Source organism: Phyllobates terribilis, unplaced genomic scaffold (genome assembly GCF_046119375.1).
Source record: "Phyllobates terribilis strain yellow unplaced genomic scaffold, ASM4611937v1 Scaffold_4__5_contigs__length_816908805, whole genome shotgun sequence".
NCBI lineage: Eukaryota > Metazoa > Chordata > Amphibia > Anura > Dendrobatidae > Phyllobates > Phyllobates terribilis.
This window is the reverse complement of record NW_027362764.1, coordinates 201921558-201943200: the sequence shown is the minus strand read 5'-3', so window position 1 is coordinate 201943200 and position 21643 is coordinate 201921558. Positions and strand designations below refer to the sequence as shown.

Genomic DNA, 21643 nt, shown 5'->3' with positions numbered 1-21643 from the left:
TGCTGTTTTATGAAGAAATGTGGATAGTCAGAAATGGAAGCCACAAGTTTAACCATGATAAAACCTGCTTCCGTGCTGAAACTCATAGCCTATTTTATCATCATTAAACCTGTTATTTTCATCTCTGCTAATCTTCCATACTTCAAAAATCAGCAGGGCCTATGATTACCACTTTATTTTATTTTATATTTTGAACTGTTTAGAGTTCTTATCTAGACACCTATCCACATGAGCATTAGAACTAGACCATGGAGTAATGGAAGAAAGTTGCATAGCCTGGTAAACTTACTCACACCATTTGAATAGTTAACTGCATGTATTTCACCTACATATGGAATAGATAACACAAGCATGCACTATATGTGAAAGGCAAGAAGCTGGTTTAGGCACCACTTACCTAACTATTGTTGTAAATGAAGAAGACCCCTAATGGCAATTGGCTCGTTTAGCAGAATAGTCCACCCTGCACACTACAAAGTTAGTATAAGGAACATGAAAAAGTGATATAGGTGTTAATATTTTGATCTGATCAAACATCTTTAGGGTGCATTAGAGATCTATAGATTGGCCCCACAATGCAACTTAGGTGATTTAAATAATCTGTCACTAACGTCTTGGTGTAAGATGCCCCAAGACACTTTCTGAGATCTTGTGGAGTCCATGCTTTTAACAGGACAAGCTCCTTAGCAGGCCAATGTGGATCTATACAATGTTAGACAGGTGGTTATTATTATATGGCTGATTTGTGTTTAGTATTATTATCGTACTGTATCTAGGCCTCCAGCAGAACAATATAGATGTCATGAACTTGCCAACCCTCTAAAGATAATGCAATGATTCTCCTCATCCTGTGTCAGTGTAAAGGCTGACACATGAGCTACCGAGAACGCAAAGCATCAGCTTATTTTATTGCTCAATGCTTTTTCTGTGAAGCCATATTAAATATTTGTGATTTTTTTTAATTTTTAAATATAATTGTGTTTAAAAAGACTGGGTTCACTAGTCTCTTTTTTTCGGATGATACATTATTGAAAAGACACATCAGAAATAAGCTGGATGGGAAGGAGTTAGCAATATTATTTTCTTTTGACTACTTTTTTATTGGATTACTCCCACTTGTTAAGGAAACAATTCCACAATTATATTATATCATAAGTGCAGTTTCATCAAAGCTGATTATTCTAAAGAACCTGCTGGGTCAAGAACACAATGATCCAGAGTAAAATTTAACTTACCTCCTTTATCAGGAATGAGGTGAACAGAAGTGAAGGAATCTAAGACAGGATTATGTAAAACAATGCATTATCTCTCTGGCAAATCTAAAGTAATATATTCAATATTGGTGGAGGTGTGTGGGAAAAGTAAATTTAATATTATGATGAATCACATTATCACTCCATGAGATTGGCTTTAATAAAAAGTATTTATCAGATACCTGGTAATCCTATAATTTGCTCTATTATCCATCTATCTATCTATCTATCTATCTATCTATCTATCTATACACACGAGGGGGTACCCAAAAAGAGAGAATTCTTTTCTGTAGGCAAGTGGGTTGTCAGTGCTGCCCTCTCCCTCTAGGTGCTCTTAGTAGACACTCTCCCTGCTCAGTTGGCCAAGTGGGGTTCATGAGAAATCATTAAAATGGACAGACTATGTGTGCACGATGCGGAATTGAAGCAGAAATTTCCTGACTGTTTTTGCCTCTCCCTGGCAGAAAAAATGCATGTTGATTTACATGCGTTTTTGACGCGTTTTTACATGTGTTTTTTTTAAGCGTTTTTTGAAACATTTTTGTACATCAATGAATGCTTTTTGGAGCTAAATAAAGTTATTTGGTGGGACATTGCTTAAACCCTTGGATTAAGAACTGGGGTGAGTATATTGGTTCATTTAAATGACTAAAGAATGGGTCTGTTGTATTTCAAATAAAGTGTTAGCTATGTGTGTGCTTTTTTAACTTTACTTTAACTTTTTTAACTTTAACTTTACTTTATCTTTACTTTACTTTAATTAAGTTTGGTCATGAAAAGGTCTGATTGACACCTTGTCATCATCAAACAAAAGAGCTGGGTGTCAGCTAGTCCCATTCACCCAATCTTCATTAGCATTTCTGTTCCTGTAATTTCTGCAGCTGCTGTGAGCTGCTAATTTTAGCCTGGGAAGGTGCCAATAGGCAAACATTTTCCCTGGCCATAATTAACATCACACAGCTGGTTCATTAGCCGCTATGTTTGGGGATCAGCACTCAGCAGCGATTTGAACACAACATATCTATGTTGCATCCAAAACGTGGTGTTATAATGCAGCACTTTTGTTGTTGGTACATGTGAATCCACCGCATATAATGACACTTCAATCTGTCAAAATCTTCAGCGGAGACTAGTGTATCCGCTAGAAAGTATTGAATGCGGTAAATCTGCATGGTTCAGTGAACACATGTGAATTTACCTGTGTTCAATAGAATGCAACATTGGACGCAGCAAAAATTTGCATCCAAAGCGCTGCTACATCCGGATCGTGGGCACAGAGCCTAAAATTTTTAAAAACATGGCATGGGCTCCCGCCTAATTTTTATAACCAGCAGAGGGAAAGCCGACTGCTGGGGGCTGATATTAGTAGCCAGGGAAGGGACCATTAGCCAACAATGTTCCCTGGCTATTAATATCAGCCCACAGCTGTTTGTTTAGCCTTTACTGGCTAGATTATAGGAGGACCCCAGAAAAAAATTGACATGGGGTCCCCCTATAAAATCTAACCAGCAAAGGCTAAACTAGACAGCTGTGGGCTGATATTAATAGCCAGGGAAGGGACCATGAAGGGGCCATAAATACTAGCTCCCTCCATGGCTATTAAACACCCCTCAGCAATACCAGAAATGGCGCATCCATTAGATGCTCCAAATCTGGCGCTTAACCTCGCTCTTCCCACTGTAGCGGTGGCAGTGGGGTAATGGGGTTGTGGTTCACGTCAACCTTATATTGGCAGCTGACGTGAAGCCCAGGTTAGTAATGGAAGGCATCTATAAGACGCCCCCATTACTAACCGCGTGGTAAAATAGTCGCCGCCTTATCAATAAAAACACATCCGGAATAAAGTATTTTAATGAAATAAAAAACACGTTTTTTTTTTTTTAAAAATACTTTATTGTACACCTCCGTGAAGCCATCGATCTTCTGAAAATAAAGTAAAAAAACAAACAACCATATCCCTCTCCTGTCCGCCGTCAATGACGCAGTCCACGATCACCGCCGATTGTCCCTCGACAATCTGTGTCACTTCTACAACAGTGACATCAGCAATCACTGAAGACCAACTGATGAGCCCCAGTGAGCTAACCACCGTGGGAGCATTCTTGAGAATGCTCCCACAGGGGAGGTCACATGAGTATCAGCTGATCGGTCACGTGACCGATCAGCTGATCACTACAGTACAGTACCTGCCGTGACATGAGCATCAGATTACCGGTCGCATGACCGATCAGCTGATCACTGACATCACCGCAGGTCCTGGCAGCTCAGTACACTGCGGGGAGCGAGCCCGATCCCCACAGGGTGCCGCTAGCCTGTTATCAGCGAGAGCGGTGACCGGATGAAAGGAGTAGTAGCCTCCTCTCCCGCCCATGGTACCACACACAGCGAGTTTCCGCTGCGAATTCGCGGCCATTGACTTTAATTGAAACTCAGCAAATCCACTGGTTACCTGCAGGTTCAATTCAAGTCAATAGGTGTGAATTCACGTCGGAAACGCCAGAACAATGGTAGTGCTGCATTTTTTTAACACAATGCGAATCTGGAGTGGAAATTTCCGCATCATGTGCACAGCACATGCAGATTTGCATTGCAATGCATGGCAGACCAATTACAAGCATTTTTGATGCGTTTCCGCAGTGGGAAACTGGCCGCAAAAACGTTTCATGTGCACATAGCCTAAGGAGCAACATGCCAACATCAAATTCTGTTTCCTGTTAAAGAAAACGATGACAGAAACAGTTTCAATGCTTTGGGAAGCTTATGGGAAGGAAGCTCTTAGCCAGGCAATAATTTACGTGTGGTTTGCACTTTTCAGAAGCGGCCAAATGTCATCTAAAGATGAATCCTGTTCAAGTTGACGCTCAAAGTCCAGAACAGATGACAATGTTCAAAAAGTGCGTGATGCCATCATGTTTGATCGTCATAAAGCAATCAACAAATTGGAGTAAATAACTGTAATTTCCTGGAGTTCATATAAAAGAATCTTAACTGAAGATTTGAACATGAGATGCATCGCGGCAAAGTTTGTTCCACAACTGCTTTCCGATAACCAGGGGGTGGACTGTCTGAGAGTGTGTCAGGAATTGAAAGAACAGGCAGAAACTGATCCTGATTGTTTGTCAAAAGTCATCACAGGGGATGAATCTTGGAGTTACGTCTATGATCAAGTGAAATGTAATTTGAAGTCCATGATGGTTTGTGTTTTTGACATCGAAGGAGTCGTTCAAGTTGAATTTGTTCCTCAGTGCACCACAGTGAACCAACATCTGAATTGTGGCAATTGGGGGACAGGCTGCATCATCATAACAAAGCGCCTGTCCACACAGCATGGAAAATAAACCAGTTTTTGGCAAAAAAAAACGCATAATCGTGGTTTCTCTCTTACTTGCCTGAACTAGCACCCTTGACTTCTTCTTATTCCCAAGAATGAAGAAAAACCTAAGGGAAAGTATTTTCAGGACATAGAAGAGGTTAAGAAATAATAGCTGGAGGCACTTAACAGTATTAGTTCAGAAGAACCTAAAAATTGTTTCGAACAGTGGAAAAAACATTGGGACATGTGCATATCATCTAATGGACAGGATTTTGAAGGGTTTTCAAGATGTTATCTTGAATAAAAAAATATAAATAAGTAATTCTCAATTTGGGGGGTACCCCGTCGTACATATATATAGTATATATATATATGTAAATACTATAAATAAGAAGAGAAATTTCTAAGCAGAGACTTAACTTGCAGCCCTTGGGCCCCAATGCAAAATGTCCAACAGGACCCCCAACTATTGCAGGTCTTTAATATTAAAAGTCTTTTTATATGAACCAAAGGGACCTTTGGGGCACGTTAGCATTTGGGCCCCTTTGCGATTGCAACCCCTGCACCTATAGAAACTCCCCTGTTTCTAAGGAAAAAGTGAGATTTTAAGAAAAATAAATAAACAGTCAAGATGTGTCTAAGCATATAAATAGATGTGAGAAATGTAGACATTGTTACATCATTGTTTTGTTGTATGCTACTTTATTTTACTTACATGTATTTTTCTGTTTGCTCTTTTTAGCCACAATATGCAAATATCTGTTTTTGGTACATTCCACCAAGTTTAAGAAAAATGGATAAGGGACCAGAATACTGGCATATTCTGAACCAGGTAGGCATTCGGCAGTTCTTCACAGATACAGTATATTTGGAACTGTTAACCTTTTAGCTCAAAAATAATCTGTACAAAACTACAACACTGAACTGAAAAATAGTAATTGTTTAGGGAGTATTAAGTTTCTGACTCCCCCATGTGGTAAATGAGGACGAATGCAGGTAAGTATAAAGGAATCACAATCACCAGTGGTTTGACAAATCTTCCTTATTGTTTATAACATAGTCAGTCTCTTGGCTAACTACAGATTCTAATTATAGTAAAATAAAGTTTTGTGTTTTCTTCTTTTTCTACTCTATTTTTCTTTTCTAGTTACTTCTATTATGTGATTCTTTAGCTTCACTACTGTAAATAGTTTAACATAGAATATTAATTTCAGAACAATGTTTGCAAAGAGATTTGTGCTTTAATTCACATTTTAAATACACACAAGAGTTATACTTGTGTTGTGTGGCAGTTGTGAGACCCTGTTAAGGTCCATTTATACTACATGATTATTGTGAATAAGCATTTATTCCAATGCTTCTCTCATGATAATTGTGCCGTATAAACTGGCTGCTAATAACCCGACTAACGAGTAAAATACTCTTTTGTTGGGTGAAATGATCTTTAGCAAGCAGAACTCACATTACTAAGAGCATGGTATATTTAGCACACTGAAAGATTTATCAAAAATTGTTCACTACATGTCGGATGCGGGTCTTCCTATATAAAAAGGCTATTTAATGACCATTGATCATCAAGCAAGTAGCTGATTGGTCGTTATTTAGTGCCACTGGTCGGCTAATGTAAACTAACCTTTACAGTCTGTGGCATTTACATGCAAAGGTGTTTAACCATGGTCATGACCTTACGATTTTCCGTTTTTGTACTTTTGTTTTCTCCTCCCCTTATTCCAAGTGCCATAACTTTTTTTTTTTTTCTGTCCCTATGCAAGTTGTACTTTTTAATGAAGCCATTCATTTTATCATGTGATATCATGTGATGCCGAAATTGCTAATAAAGTGCAATTCCGCAGTTGTTGTTTTTTTTTTTTTGCCATTTTCACTATATGGTAAACCTGATCGGGCCATATGATTCTCCAGGTCAGCACGGGTATGTAAAAGTGAACAAATGTAATTTTCCCTACCTAGCAATGGTGATATGACACTCATATATATATATATATGAGGCATCGTCATATTATCCAAAGGTGTGTGTTCCTTTAAACAGAACCTTTCATCACAATATTCAGGTTGAACTGCATACACAATGTAATAGTGAATGGGCACGTTTTTGTATTTAAATTTTGCCTCTCCATTGGAAAGATATTAGCAGTCAAAGTATTTGTCCCCTAATGAGTTAATTTTCGTTAAGTCCAAGTGGGTGTTATCAGATAGTTTTCCCTGGGGGCATGTAGTCTTCCTGTATGATGTCAACCAACAATTAACAGCCAGCAACATTCAAAGGAAAGAAGAACACGTTCCCACCTTAGCTGAGAGCAGGTTTCTCAGTGTGTGAAGTGTGTGATAAAGCTCTGATCTTCTGGTCTAACCTCCTGCATGAGTCAATATGAGGGAAGGGGCAGTGCAGTTGAATTTAGCTATGTCACATTACGAACCCTTCTAATAGATCTCCTTATTTCATAGCACTTTCACCTCTGCTATGCTAGGAAAAAGAAGAACATGCCCCTCAATAGCTTAGAGCAAGTTTATCAGTGTGATATGTATAATGTCAGACATCTCTGATCTACTGGTCTAACCTACCGCATAAGTCAGTGTGGAGGAGGGGCAGTGCAGCTGAATTTAGCTGTGTCATATTACAAACCCTTCTATCGGCTCTCCTCCTTTCATACCACTGTTATTTCCACTCTACCACCCCCCCAACCACACACTGACTGTCCAGAGGTGTATCAGTAATCACACTTATGCCTGATATTCGCAAGCACCTTGTAAATGCTCTGTTCTAAAATCAGTGTTATTACATTTCACACATTTATTGTCTGCCTTTTGTGGACTACTCCTGTGTAAGGTATAATGACACCGTTCTCTGATCTGGCTACAGAGGGATTACAGGTTGCCCTGAGCACAGCAGACATAAGTGATTACTTATGCTTGACTGCATTTTTGTATCAGTTTGACCATCAGTTCTGATCTGTTGTATTGCATCAGGCTCCAAAAACTGAAGCATAAAATATATAAAAACCAACCAACATAGTAACATAGTTTTTAAGGTTGAAGGAAGATTAAGTCCATCTAGATCAATCCATAGCCTAACATGTTGATCCAGAGGAAGGCAAAAAAACCCATGTGGCAAACACTAAGCTCCACATTGGGGAAAAAAATTCCTTCCCGACTCCATACGACAATCAGACTAGTTCCCTGGATCAACGCCCTATCAAGGAATCTATTATTTATAACCTGTAATATTATACTTTTCAAGAAAGGCATCCATGCCCTTCTTAAATTTTAATATGAATCACTCATTACAACATCATGCGGCAGAGAGTTCCATAGTCTCACTGCTCTTACAGTAAAGAATCCCCGTCTGTGATTATGATTAAACCTTCTTTCCTCCAGACGTAGAAGATGCCCCCTTGTCCCCGTCTCTGGCCTCAGAGTAAAAAGATCAGTAGAAAGGTCTTTGTACTGTCCCCTCATATACTTGTACATAGTAATAAGATCACCCCTAAGCCTTCTTTTTTCCACACTAAATAACCCCAAGTGTAATAACCTGTCTTGGTATTGCAGACCCCCCAGTCCTCTAATAACCTTGGTCGCTCTTGTCTGCACCCGCTCTAGTTCAGCTATGTCTTTCTTATACACCGGAGACCAGAACTGTACACAGTATTCTAAGTGTGGTCGCACTAATGACTTGTATAGAGGTAAACTTATGTTCTCCTCATGAGTATCTATGCCTCTTTTAATGCATCCCATTATTTTATTTGCCTTTGCAGCAGCTGCCTGACACTGGCCACTAAACTTGAGCTTGTCGTTCATCAATACTCTTAGGTCTTTTTCAGTTACAGTTTTGCCCAGTGTTTTACAATTAAGCATATAATTATACATTTTATTTCCTCTGCCCAAGTGCATTACCTTACATTTATCCCCATTAAAGCTCATTTGCCATTTATCAGCCCAAGCTTCTAGTTTACATACAGTAGATCCTCCTGTTAAATCTGTTAATATTTCCCTGTCTTTTACATTTTCTTAATAAAGGGAATATTTTGATCTTACTTAAATACCTAAACAAATCTAGTTATGCAAATCAGTAAAACCAACATATGAGAAGATCCTATTAATCAATCTACATTTTCCTGTAAAAAATGTTTGGCCTCCTTCACCCTCATTTTTATATATTCCAAATATGCGATTTGCATCTTAAAAGAGAAAGAGGAATTGAACTCTAGTGCCACTTATTGGAGGCAGCAATTCTAAAAGTCAATATCAACCCTTTAACAAGCCTTGCCATAAGACTTAGGAAAAATGACAAACCAAAATCTTTATTGCCGACACATGTTTCAGGGTGTTGCCCATCCTCAATAAGTAATATGATTTGGCTATATGAGAGGCCTCTGACTGGGATCTAAGGAATAACATGTCTCCTTCTGGAGAGTGATGTGCCTGACATGCCAGTGTAAGGAGACTTAAAGGCCATGCAATGTTGGGAAGTTAAATATGCAAATCACCTCTTCAGAGAAGATGACTTGAACTTTATTGCCACTTATGGAAAATATCAATCCTAAAAATCAATATTGACCATTTAATGAGCCTTTCTACATGACAAGATAAAGTTCAAAAATTAATCTCTATTTGCAAACATGTGTTTCAAGGTGTTGCCCCTCCTCAGTGCAAAGTAAGATATCTGATTTGGCTGTATGAGATACCTTTGACTGGGGTCTAAGAGGTAATGTTTCTCCTGGGGGAGAGTGACATGTCAGTGTAAGGAGACTTAAAGGCCATGCAATGCTCCTCTGGGAAATTAAATATGCAAATTGCTTCTTCGGAAAGAAAGAGACTTGAACTGTAGTGCCACTTATTGGAGGCAGCATTCCTAAAAGTCAATATCAACCCTTTAATAAGCCTTGACACTTGACTTAGGGTAAAAGCAAAACCGGAATCTCTATTTGCAGAAACATGTTTTGGGATGCTACACCTCCTAAGTGCAAAGTAAGAGATCTGATTTGGCTGTATAAGAGTCCTCTGACTGGGGTTTAAGGGGTAACATCTCTCTTTGTAGAGAGTGACATGTCTGACATGTCTAAGTAGACTTATAAAAGATTCTTTTGGTCATATATTTTTGACGTGTCTTTTTTCACTTGTTTCTAGAGAAGCATTTGAAAAAATAAACATATGAATAAGTGCCACACCTAGAGCAAACTTAATAAAAGTCATACAAAAGCACTGTTTGAAGTACAGTTTATATTTCAATATTGCCTTACAGCTTATATATATGGCTGCATAGAATATGCCATAACATTCCTGGCAAAAATTGCGAGAAAAATAATGCTACAAAAAATGTTGCATTTTCCCAAAAAATGCTGTTTGTCCACAAGCCCTAAGTGGAGGGGTGGGGGGAAGGGCAGTGAAATTTCCATCCATAAGTATCAGGGCCAAGCTACTTCCCTTAAAAATATGCATATCTATTATTCTTTCACATATATAGCAGCTGAAAACCTTTTGAATTTAAACAAAGCACTAATTCGACAGGAATTTTTCTGTGAGATGAAAAAAAAAAGTTTCCAATTTGTAGTTAGCGTGCTTTATGTTTGAACTTTGTGCTGCATTTCCTTTAGAAAATAATGTGTTGTTCTGAAGTCAAATAGTTTTGCCTGAGGAACTCTAAAGATATAAACCTGGTAGTTTAGATTGAATTTTTGATTTCAGAAATATAGTACTTTTACTTTCTTTCTGATAATAAAGATATGCCATATTTTTTTTTATTTAGTCTCTTCCAACAAAAATACCTCCAGAGTACAAAAAAAGTCTCTATGATATAGTAACTATTACAGGGGAAAGAACTTTTAGAGGCTGCAATTACTGTGGAAATAAAATAACAGATGAAAAAGTATCCAAAATTGACATCTGTGCCTAGAAACATGAAGGGCTCGTGAATGCTCCATGTAGATATTACCCATGGGACTAGATTTGTTCTCTTTGTTACAGTGTCACAACAAATACAATTCTTCAATATGAAATAATATGCAATTTATTCATGAATATGAATAACTTATAATAATTTGATTAACTTTGTGAAACACAATGAAGAGTCAGATCAGCAAATTGGTAAATAGAACTCAAAATAAATAAGTAATATGGATCTTTATTTAATTTGTGATGAGGTAATGAGAATTCAGATTTGCCCTGTTCCATACCTAAAAATAAGCAAGTGAGGACCATTAATAATCGGCATTTATAATGACCAGTCTTGATGTTGTAATATACTTACCTCTCTGTGCTTCTGCACTGTCAGTTACAGAGGTAATATTAGTGGTGGTAGACATGCGGTACAAAATATGCAGTTCACGCAATTGTCCATTTATCTACTGTATGTACCTGATTAGCCAAAAAAAGATACCCCCAGATTGGCTGACCTGATAGTGCTAAGATCGGCTGATCGGCAGATCAGAAGGTCCAGTCACCTTGTCAATCAGTACTGAGAGCTCTGTTTGAATGTCCCATATACCAAAGTCTTCTGCCAATTCATACTTTGGATGTTTTTAGTATGCTATTATAAATATGCTTAAACGAAATCTGTCACTAGGTTTTTGTTAAGCCATCAGAAAGCAGCATGTTATAGAGGCCGTGATCTTGATTCCAGCAAAGTATCACTTGCTTTACTGGCTGCTGCAGTTTTGATTAAAATCTATTTTTTCTGCTGCAGTCCATTCAATTCTCTGAATGTTGAACTCTGCATAACCCCACCCACATCACTGATTGGCAGCTTTCTGTATACACTGTGCATAAGCTGAAAGCTGCCAATCAGTGTTGGGGGCGTGGTTTGAATACCTGGCAGCAGACCAAGTAGTCTTCTAGTGATAATCTCCTGATGATGAAACCTTAATTTTATTAAAACTACAGCACGCAGCAAAATACCATATTTTATGGACTATAAGACATACCAGACCATAAGACACACCCAGGTTTTAGAGGAGGAAAATAGAAAAAAAAATTTAAGCATGGTCATGATGCACTGTTAAGGGGGAGGGGATCTGCTGCTGACACTGTTATAGGGGTAATGTCCCCAATTCTGTTAATATCCCCCATCCTGGTATATATGGTCCCTCCTCTTCCTATTATATGTAGCCCCCATCCCCATCCTGGTATGCATGGCACCACTGATCCCCATCCTGTTATGCATTGCACCCCTGATCTTCATCCTGGAATGTATGCCGCCCCTGATCTCCATCCTAGTATGCAAGGCACCCCTCATCCTAGTATGCATGGCAGCCCTCCATCCTGGTATGCATGGCACCCCTGATCCCCATCCTGGTATACATGGCACCCCTGATCCCCATCCTGGTATGCATGGAACCCCAGATCTCTATCCTTGTATGCATGGCACCCCTGATCTCTATCCTGATATGCATGGCACCCCTCATTCTAGTATGCATGGCATCTCAATCCCCCATCCTGGTATGCATGGCACCCCTTCATCCTGTTATGCATGGCACCGCTGATCCCCATCCTGGTATGCATGGCACCCCAGATCTCCATCATGGTATGCATGGCACCCCTCATCCTTATCCTGGTATGCATGGCAACCCTCATCCTTATCCTGGTACAGTGAAGGAAATAATTATTTGATCCTCTACTGCCAGCACTCATCTTACCTTGTGAGAGGCGCATGACGTCACTGTCATGTGCCCTCACAAAGTGAGATGATTTGCCGGAATAGTCACTGCTCCCCACACCGGGACAGTGTGCGTGAGGAGCAGTGACTTCACTCACCTTAATAGCCGGCACACAGTGTAGCCTCAGTGCAGCTCCTGCTGCTGCTTGCGATCTTGTGTGCCTACTATTAAAGAGCATGAATAGTCACCCCTCTCCACGCCCATGCCAAGCAGCAGCAGGAGCCACGCTGCGGCTACACTGTGTGCCTATTATTAAGGAGAACGAATATTCAGTGCTTCCCATGTCTATGGGCATGAGAAGCACTGAATATTCATTTTCTATAGCAGTGGGCACACGCAGGAGCTGCAGTAGCACTCCTGCCTCCTGTGCCCCACTCCTCCACCTCTGCCTCTCCCACTGCCCCCACAACCCACAACAGCCACAGTGTGTGTATATATATTTGTATATATACACACCACATTCGGACTATAAAAAGCACTCCCCACTTTCCTCTAAATTTTTAGTCCAAAAAAGTGATACATATCTGGAATCAAGGTCTCTGCTCCTGCATTATGCTTCTCTTAGAATAGGTAGCAAAAACTTGGCGACAAATTCCCTTTAATGCATTGGCATCTATGCCAGTACATATAGTACATTTTTTTTAAAAAAATGTAAAAGTAACCTATTATAAGTTTTCTCTATGAAAGCCATTAACACCCTGTTTTACAGGCTTTTTATGTATTTCGAAAAAACAAACAAATTGTAAATGCAATAGTGTATTTTAATATAAAGGAAAGGAGTTCAGCTCAACAATCAGGTTCTTCTTTATTCAGATAAAATTCATGCAAAGGACAATAAAGAAGAACCTGTTCATTGAGATGGACTCATTTCCTTTCTATTTGCATTTCTGAGCTGTGGCAGAGACAGTGTCCGAGCTCCGTTCGGGTCGGGAGAACAACGGTGAGCTGGAATTGCTATTAGTGTATTTTAATGGTTGTCTCCAGATCATTCTCAGTGCCTCCTTTCTGTCTTGTAATGCCACCCATCCATGGAATAATAATGTGGATGATGTCTTCTACTTCATTCACACAACCGTCAAAGTTTCACGCCTGACGTCACCCATGTCAATCGTAGCTTTGCAAGGTTTGTGCCGAACATAGTCCGTAAAATAGAATACATCAGGACAACTTCAAAGCTTTTTTTTTAATGTATGCATTGCTCCCAGAGTGATATACAAGGCATGTTAGGAATAGATTAAAATCCTGAACTACAGGGTTACAACAGAAAAACATGACATGGTTCACTTGAAGTAGAGTTCAAAATAAAAATTTAAGTTTTGAAAAGAATCATTGGAAGCTTTCTAAGCACAATCCTGCTGACTGGTGTGCTTTAAGTTAACATTAAAATTAAAAGCACAATATTCTAAACACTATTCTAAAAATTCTTAGAGATATGCAAAAAGGAAAGTAGAACTTATTAAATATTTTATTTTCCTATGATTCTTTTCAAAACAACATTGATCTGTAGAACAAAATGGATGCCAATCCCATTTTAGACCTTCACCTTAAAATATCATGGAAAAATGGAGGTATGTTGCACATTAATATTTCTAAAAATCAATACCTCTTTATTAGGAATCCATATGAAAATAGCTAACACTTGTTATGTATATGGTATGCAAGGAGATGGATCCGCACTTTCGGCGGTGTGGTCCACCTTGACACGCACGCTGCCGATACATTGAAACACCCTGGTTCCTCCTTTGCTCCTGGCCTCATTTTCACACTACTTTGGAGGTAATTACCATATTTTTCGGATTAAAAGACGCACCATTTCCCATCAAATTTGAGAGGAAAAAAGGGGTGCATCTTATAATCGGAAGTTATCTTACCTGGGGGACTGTGGCAATGGAGCAGGGACACAAGAGCAAGGGTCCGCTGATTCAGGAGGTTGGCAATGGCAGGAGGAGTGGGGCGATGCTGCGGGCCCCGTCCTCTCAGAAGATGTTGGCGCTGGAGAGCGGGGATCTCTTCTCACTGGTGCCGACATCTTCTGAGAGGATGAGGCCTGCAGCATTGGCCCACTCCTCCTGCCACCACCGCCGCTGCTGACCTCCTGAATCAGCAACCCTTCGGAGATGATGGGGCCCACAGAATCACCCCACTCCTGCCATCACCGACCTCCTGAAGCAGTAACCCTGGTTCCCGAGACACCGTTCCACCGCCGTCGTCCCCCAGGTAAGCTACCGTTAAAACGGATCATAAGGCCCACCACGATTTTATTTAAAAAAATGTTTTCCTATTTTCCACCCCGAAATTTGGGGTGCATTTTATAATCTGGTGCGTCTTACAATCCGCAAAATACGGTATACTTCAGACTTGCATGTTCTAGATATTTATTATATATATTGATGCTTTACATTGCACTTTACCCCTGAGGAAGCCACATCTCTGTGGCGTAATGCGTGGGGTTTTTGACTCACTCGCTCTCTCACATTTTTCTGTGGGTTGGGAGTATTCAGGGCTCAATACTCTTAATGAGTATTTATATTATCTCATCCTGTTTATATTCCACTAGATCTATTTTGTTCATATAGACATTTCAGTATATTTAATGTGTTATTTATTCTGCCCTCTTGTTGGGACCATTGTTATTTTATCATCCTTTCATGTACTTCTTTGCATAATCCATGTGCAATTTTGTTCCTCGGCAACCCTTATGCATTCATTTATTTTTGTATTTTGTGTTCTTCTTGGGGATTGTCTTTTTCTACCTGTTTATTGTGACATAGAGATTGTTATTTTACCAAAGGTATTCCCCTACTTTTTGTTTTTTTAATTGATTTTATTGTGCACTTTGAAGGCTTAGGGTTCATTCTCATCTGCAAGAAAAATGGACTAGTGCAATCCGATAAAAAATCAGATTGCACTCTGACTAATGTTATTCAATGATTCTCTGCTTATCTCAGCTTTTTTTCTCAGCTCAGATCGGACTGAGGAAAAAGTCGCAGCATGCTGCGTGTGGCTGCATATATCGGATGAGACTTTCCAATGCAAGTCAATGGGTGCGATAAAAAATTTGCATGGTACTTAGACCATGCGTAGGCCTTCCAATTTTTCCAAACCCATCTCCTAGAAAACCCAACATTTCATCAGCCGAGTACAGTAAATTCACAGTATGACCCGTCACAATGGAATAGATATATACATGAATAGAAAGATGTCAGTGATCTATAGAATTAGTACAATGCGTGTGTAGTTTAATGTTCATGTATTTAGCTAATAATTTAATAAATTAAATAAAAAATGGCATGGGGTCCCCTTGAGATTTTAATAACCAGCTGAGGGAAAGCCGACAGCTGGGGGCTGATGTTTATAGCCTGGGAAGGGCGTAATACACATGGAGCTTCCCAAGCTATTAATATTAGCTCACAAGTGTATACTTAGCCTTTACTGGTTATTAAAATGGGGGACCCCCCAAAAAATTAGGTAAGGTCCCCCTATATTTAATAACCAGCAAAGGCTAAGCAGACAGCTGCGGGAGGATATTAATAGGCTAGGAAGGGCCCCTCCCAGACTAAAAACATCAGCTTTCAACCACCCCAGAAATAGTGCATCCATAAGATGTGCCAATTCAGGCGCTTAGCCTCCACTCTTCCCACTTGCCTTGGTGCACTGGCAAGTGGGTTAATAGTATTGGTGTTGATGTCAGCTTTGTATTTGGAGCTGACATCAAGCCCAGGGGTTAGTAATGGAGAGGCGTATATATGACGCCCCCATTACTAACCCCATAGTCATATTGTAAATAAAACACACCAAGGATAAAGTCTTTTTTTGAAGTAATGACCCAGACTCGTTTATTAAAATAAACATTCCCAGTCCCTCTTTTACTCATTTATTATGGAAAAAGGAAAAAATAATAAACCACCTTATTCCTCACCTGTCCGACAAGAATATAATCCATTGAAGCCTATGTCCCCTGTAAAAGTCAAAAAATAATAAACCACCATATTCCTCACCTGTCCGAGAAGATAATCCATTTGTCCCGCAACAAGTTTAGCTCTGCTACATATAGATGCCTTGCTGAATGGTTGCATGATGCCACCATTTAGCCTGTCATCCTGCAGAGACACTGAGCTGCACGTGCTAGCGCAGTATCAGTGACGTCCGGTGACGGAAATAAGATGAGCAGAGTTCATAGATATAAAGATATAAAAGATATAAAAATTGCATAGAAAATTCCAATAGTACTGGTAAAAAAACTTTAAGTAAAAAAAAGTCTTTAATGCTAGAAATTACTGTAAACAATGTCCAAATGAGGATCCAAGGGCCCACCAGTAACATTGACTCTGAGCCCCACTGTTCAACTACAAGCAAATATTACACTAATCTCATTTATAAATATACATCATATATAATAACATACTGGGTGGATTATTAATCGAAAGGTGAGATGCTGCCTTTGTCTGTTCAAAGGGAATTAAGTCTATTGTGCCAATTATTGCTCAAATAGGGGGTCGACTCCTGCACAGCAGCCCACCAGGGGATTGACCTGTTCATCTGTGGGTCAGTCTGAGCCTGGCTTTAAAATAAAAAGGGTTTAAAGCAGTACATACAATTTATCAGAAAGAAATATCAAAAATTGTCAAAAATTATGCACGGTGTGATTAAGAATCTGTACTCCATAAGGGGATAATGTAAAAATATCAGAACTGGAAGCTTTTGGCTATTTTGGGAGGGGGATAATGTAGTCAAAATGCTTAAATAAATGTTGTTAGATTGATTAAATGGTAAATGCTTATATAAATGGAAAGTTAAATTACACATGGAAATTGCATGCAGTTTCCAAATGTATTCACTAGATGGTGTTGAAATCTAGTGCATCAGTTTCCAAGGACACTGCGAACAGCTTACAAAAGGATTGCTGGATAGAACATATACATATATACATTTATTTAAGCAGGACCTCAGCCACCGGTTATGAAAATGATGTTTGTATATTATAAACTATAAAATAAATAAACTATTTTTGGTATGACTATAGCTACTTATATAATTTTTATTAGTAGTTTCAACCCTGGCAAACAAGTCAAATGTTACATTCCTGTTTTATGTAAAATTCTGTGCAAAAAAATGCTATAATAGACATGCACTGAAAATCAGGACTGTCTCCAGGGCATATTTGCCCAGGATCCCAAAGCCTGATGAGTCCTGGCCTCCATTCATCTATCATGACTGTAATTGGAAATATTAATAGTAAAGCTTTTATGATGTTATTATTATTATTATTATTATTAAATGTCATTAGTATTGTTTTTTGAAGATGATCATTATTGCTGAGGTTAATAATAAATCAGATTTTCCTTAAGTGTTTTTTGGGGGGCTTCTCATACTCATGGCCTATCATTAGTATAAGTCTTCAATATTAGATCAGTAGGTATCTGACTCCCAGTCTCCCCACCATTCATCTGGTATTGGATCTGGTGACTGCCAGATGTAAACAGTTATTGGAGCTGAACATCACAGCTCCATTCACTGTGTAGTGGCCCTGCCAAGGACTGCACATCATCTTCTCTTCTTTTCAATGAGCTGAGCTGCAGTTCTTATCAGTGGCCACTACACAGTCAGCGGCGCTGTGCTGCTCAGCTCCATTCTCTGTTTATCTGCTGCCACTGATGAAGCTGACAATAGCTGATCGGTGTGGATGCTGGTGATTAGACCACAACTCACCCGATATTGTTCATTAATTCTAAGGGTAAGTGATAAGTATCATAATGTCAGACACCTCCTTTAAATTATACCTTAAAATAATTATTACACAAATTAACTCATGCATAAAGAAAGTACACCCTCCTTAAATTGTATATATTTATTTTTAGCATGAGGCGCTTACCTTCAGAGCAACAAATAATAAATGACCATCTTTTATCATTAAAAAAAGGATAAGGGAGGATAAAGTTTAGAATCACAGTGCGGAGACATTTCATTGGGACTGCAACACAGTTTAGCAGCTGATATCTCACATGATAAATTAGATACACGGCTCTGCAGAATACATCACACAATAGAATAAAATCCATGGCTCTGCGTCCTGTATCGCACACGATAGGATGATATACATGGACTGTAGCACACTTGATAGAAGATATATTGCTCTGTGGAATGTATCTCACATGGTAGGATTAGATATACGGACTGTAGCACATGTGATAGGATTAGATACTGTGCCCTACATTACACATGATAGAATCCACAGAGCCGTGTATCTAATCCTATCTCAAATAAAAAAAATAGATACACAGCTCAGTGGATTATCACACATAATAGCGTTAGATACATGGCTCAGCAGACTTTATCACATATGATAGGATTAGATACACAAATCAGAAGACTGTATCATACATGACAGAATTAGATACATAGCTCTGCAGACTGTATCACAAATTATAGGATTAGATACATGGCGTTGCAGAATGTATCACATGTTTGGATTAGATACACAAATCAGCAGGCTAAATCACACATGATAGCATTAAACAAGTGGCTATTTGGACTGTCTCACACATGATAGGATTAGATACATGGCTTTGTGGAATGTACCACATGCCAGAATTAGATACATGGCTCTGTGGGCTGTATCACACACGATAGAATTAGATACATGGCTCAGTGGACTGTATCACACACGACAGAATTAGATACATGGCTCTGTGGACTGTATCACACACGATAGAATTAGATACATGGCTCTGTGGACTGTATCACACACGATAGAATTAGATACATGGCTCTGCAAACTGTATGTACTGTACTCACGTGATCAGATTAGACACATGGCTCCGTGGACTCCAACTCAGGATTAGATACATGGCTCAATGGACCGTATCACAAATGATAGGATTAGGTACATGGCTCTGTGGACTATATCTCACATGATCGATTTACTCACGGCTCTTTGGAGTCTCACAAATGATAGGATTATATACACAGCTCAGCGGACAATTACAGTTATCTGAGCAGAGCTGTCATGTCATTGTGTCTGCTGCTCTCAGATCACAGTGATGAACGCACACCAGGTCCAGGTATCAGCACATCAGTGGTGATTTTGTCCATTGATGCGTATTCACCGCTGGATGAAGACACTGCTTGCAAATGCAGCAGTAAAACCTCATTCTTACGTTCCTGCATCATGGACGTCTGAATGAGTCTTTACATTGATTGAGCAGAGCTGAGTCTTCAGATTGACAGCAATCTCCTATAGCCCGGGGCTGCCATATTTGCAGAGTGTAAGTGTCGTGCTCTAACACTTACCAGCAAATAAAAATGGCAGCCCCCCAGCAGCAGCAGAAAGAAAAAAGAATAAAAGAATAAATGTTAAAACAGTACATTTAATGTAGTTTTAAAAATAAATGATTATGTAATTAATAATTATAAATTCAAAAATAAAAATCGTGACACCTTCCCTTTAACAGGCATATACAATTTTATTTTAGCTCAAAATAGTATAGTGCAGTGTTTCCATAAAGAGACCAGATAAACCAGTCAAGAAACAAATCAGTAAAGCATACACTCCAGTAACATATAGACTCAGCTTTATCTGATTTAAACCTAAACTGATTTAATGTATTCCCATCTCACATATCCACAGGATATGCCATAAATCTATCTTCCGAACTTGTCCCTGATGCACGCTGCTCATACTGAAACGGTGGTCAGAATTCTTACACAAATAAATGTGAATTCCGATCACGGATCCACTAAGAAGAGCGTACATCAAGGCTCCGTTCTCGAGATAGAAGCGGGACTAGTTGGTGGGATACTCATATACTGTACATTTATGACATAACCTTTGAGTATAATAATGTTTTCTGTAGCTTAGCTGCCTTTCGCATCATTTTGAAAAAATGTTGTCTCACTGTTTCTTTACACTATAGCACCAGTTCATTTGTGTTTAAAGTGGAACTGTTGTTTCAAGAGAACTTATAGCAAAATTTTTGTGCCTGCCTCTAGCTCCTCCTCCCCTCTCCATAGAACTTTATGGGCACCAACTGTCATCTCCTATCTCAGTAATGTGAAAATCTGTCTTCCTTGAACACAGATTTTATCCATGAATTGAGAGTAAAAGATCAATATGACGCGCCCCCTGGTCTGTGGGGTACTCGGTGCCGGGCCGGTCGTTGTAGGGGATGTCACAGTGGCGGTGACCCGGTCCGTGACCCAGGGCGGTCAATAAAAGGGGATTTATAGAAAAGGATTATAGTTTTTATATTTAATGTTCGTGACGCCACCTGTGGTATGTGGCTATATGGAGCCGCCGCTGCGGAGCAGGTCCTCTGGAGCTGATGTTAATGCAGCAGAGTTGGTTCAGCTCTCCACAGGTAGAGCTTAGCTCCAGGGCAGTGTAGATGTTGTATGAGGTAGATGTGATGGGTGCTGTGTAGCACAGGCAGGTGATGGCGCAGCAATTATTCACAGAGACAGTGGGGTGCAGTCTTCAGGGTTTTACTCACAGTTTGCCAAGATTCCAGGTTACAGTTACCGGTGTATAACCTCCCACGTCGTCCTGTGTCTACTCAGGGAGGGGTTCAGCATACCCTCAGGTAATTTGAGAGCACTTAGTGGGACCCCATTCTGTGTGCCTTTTCTGGTCGACTTCCTGCGCTGGTTCTCATCCTCCTGCCCTGCGCCTCACACCCAGTGTCCCAAGCCAGTGACCGCGGACCTTGTCGGGTGACATCTTCTCTGTCCCCTGGGCCCTCTATGGCCTCCTTCTTGGCGATTAGGTGTGGCTGTGTGGCTGTAGCACCTGAAATGCTGCACCCTCTGGTTATCTAGTTGAGACTTGAAGAACTCTGCTAGATTAGGGGCCGGTCCCCTCTCTACAGCCTGATCCTTCCACTCCTGGTGGGTTCGGGCGCACAGGTGGCATCCGCACTGCCCGTGCCCCTGAGATCCTTTCTGTTCTGAAGCCTTCCTTCCTGCTCCTCTCCTCTCTTCAGTCTGTCCTGGGCCTCTCTCACTAGGCCCTCTTCCCTGAGCAGAGCTCCTGCAGAGCTCCTGCTCCTCCTCTGACTGAACACTCTGACTGACATGATGGCTTCCCTTTTTATATTACTCCTTCTCAAGTGCTCCCCTGAACTTCTTCCTCCACCCACACCCTCTACATGGTTCCCCCTCTCTTGGTTCCCCCCACTCCAGCCAGGGTCAGGGCTCAGCAGAGGAGCAGCGCATCTTGCCCCTACTGCTGGTCTGGAGTAGTGTAGTGTTGGATGCAGGTGTTTGGGTCCCGGGCAGTACTCCATCCTTACCTGAGAGTGAGATACCACACCTCTGGGTGAGATGCAGTACCTCTGTGGCGACTGAACCCTCAGGGGCGCCACAAATACATGAGATGAAGCAAGCTAATTTTTCTGATTGCAAAGTTGCTTATT

The 21643-nt window shown here is 40.0% G+C and overlaps 1 protein-coding gene across 1 annotated transcript in view; it reads left to right on the top strand.

Moving 5' to 3' along the window:
- Positions 1-21643, top strand: part of GADL1 (glutamate decarboxylase like 1) — a 564135-nt gene that overhangs the window by 469731 nt on the left and 72761 nt on the right. The window contains exon 14 of the mRNA XM_073678031.1: positions 5309-5398. Within this exon, the coding sequence (XP_073534132.1) occupies positions 5309-5398 (90 nt within the window). The remainder of the gene's footprint in view (positions 1-5308; positions 5399-21643) is intronic.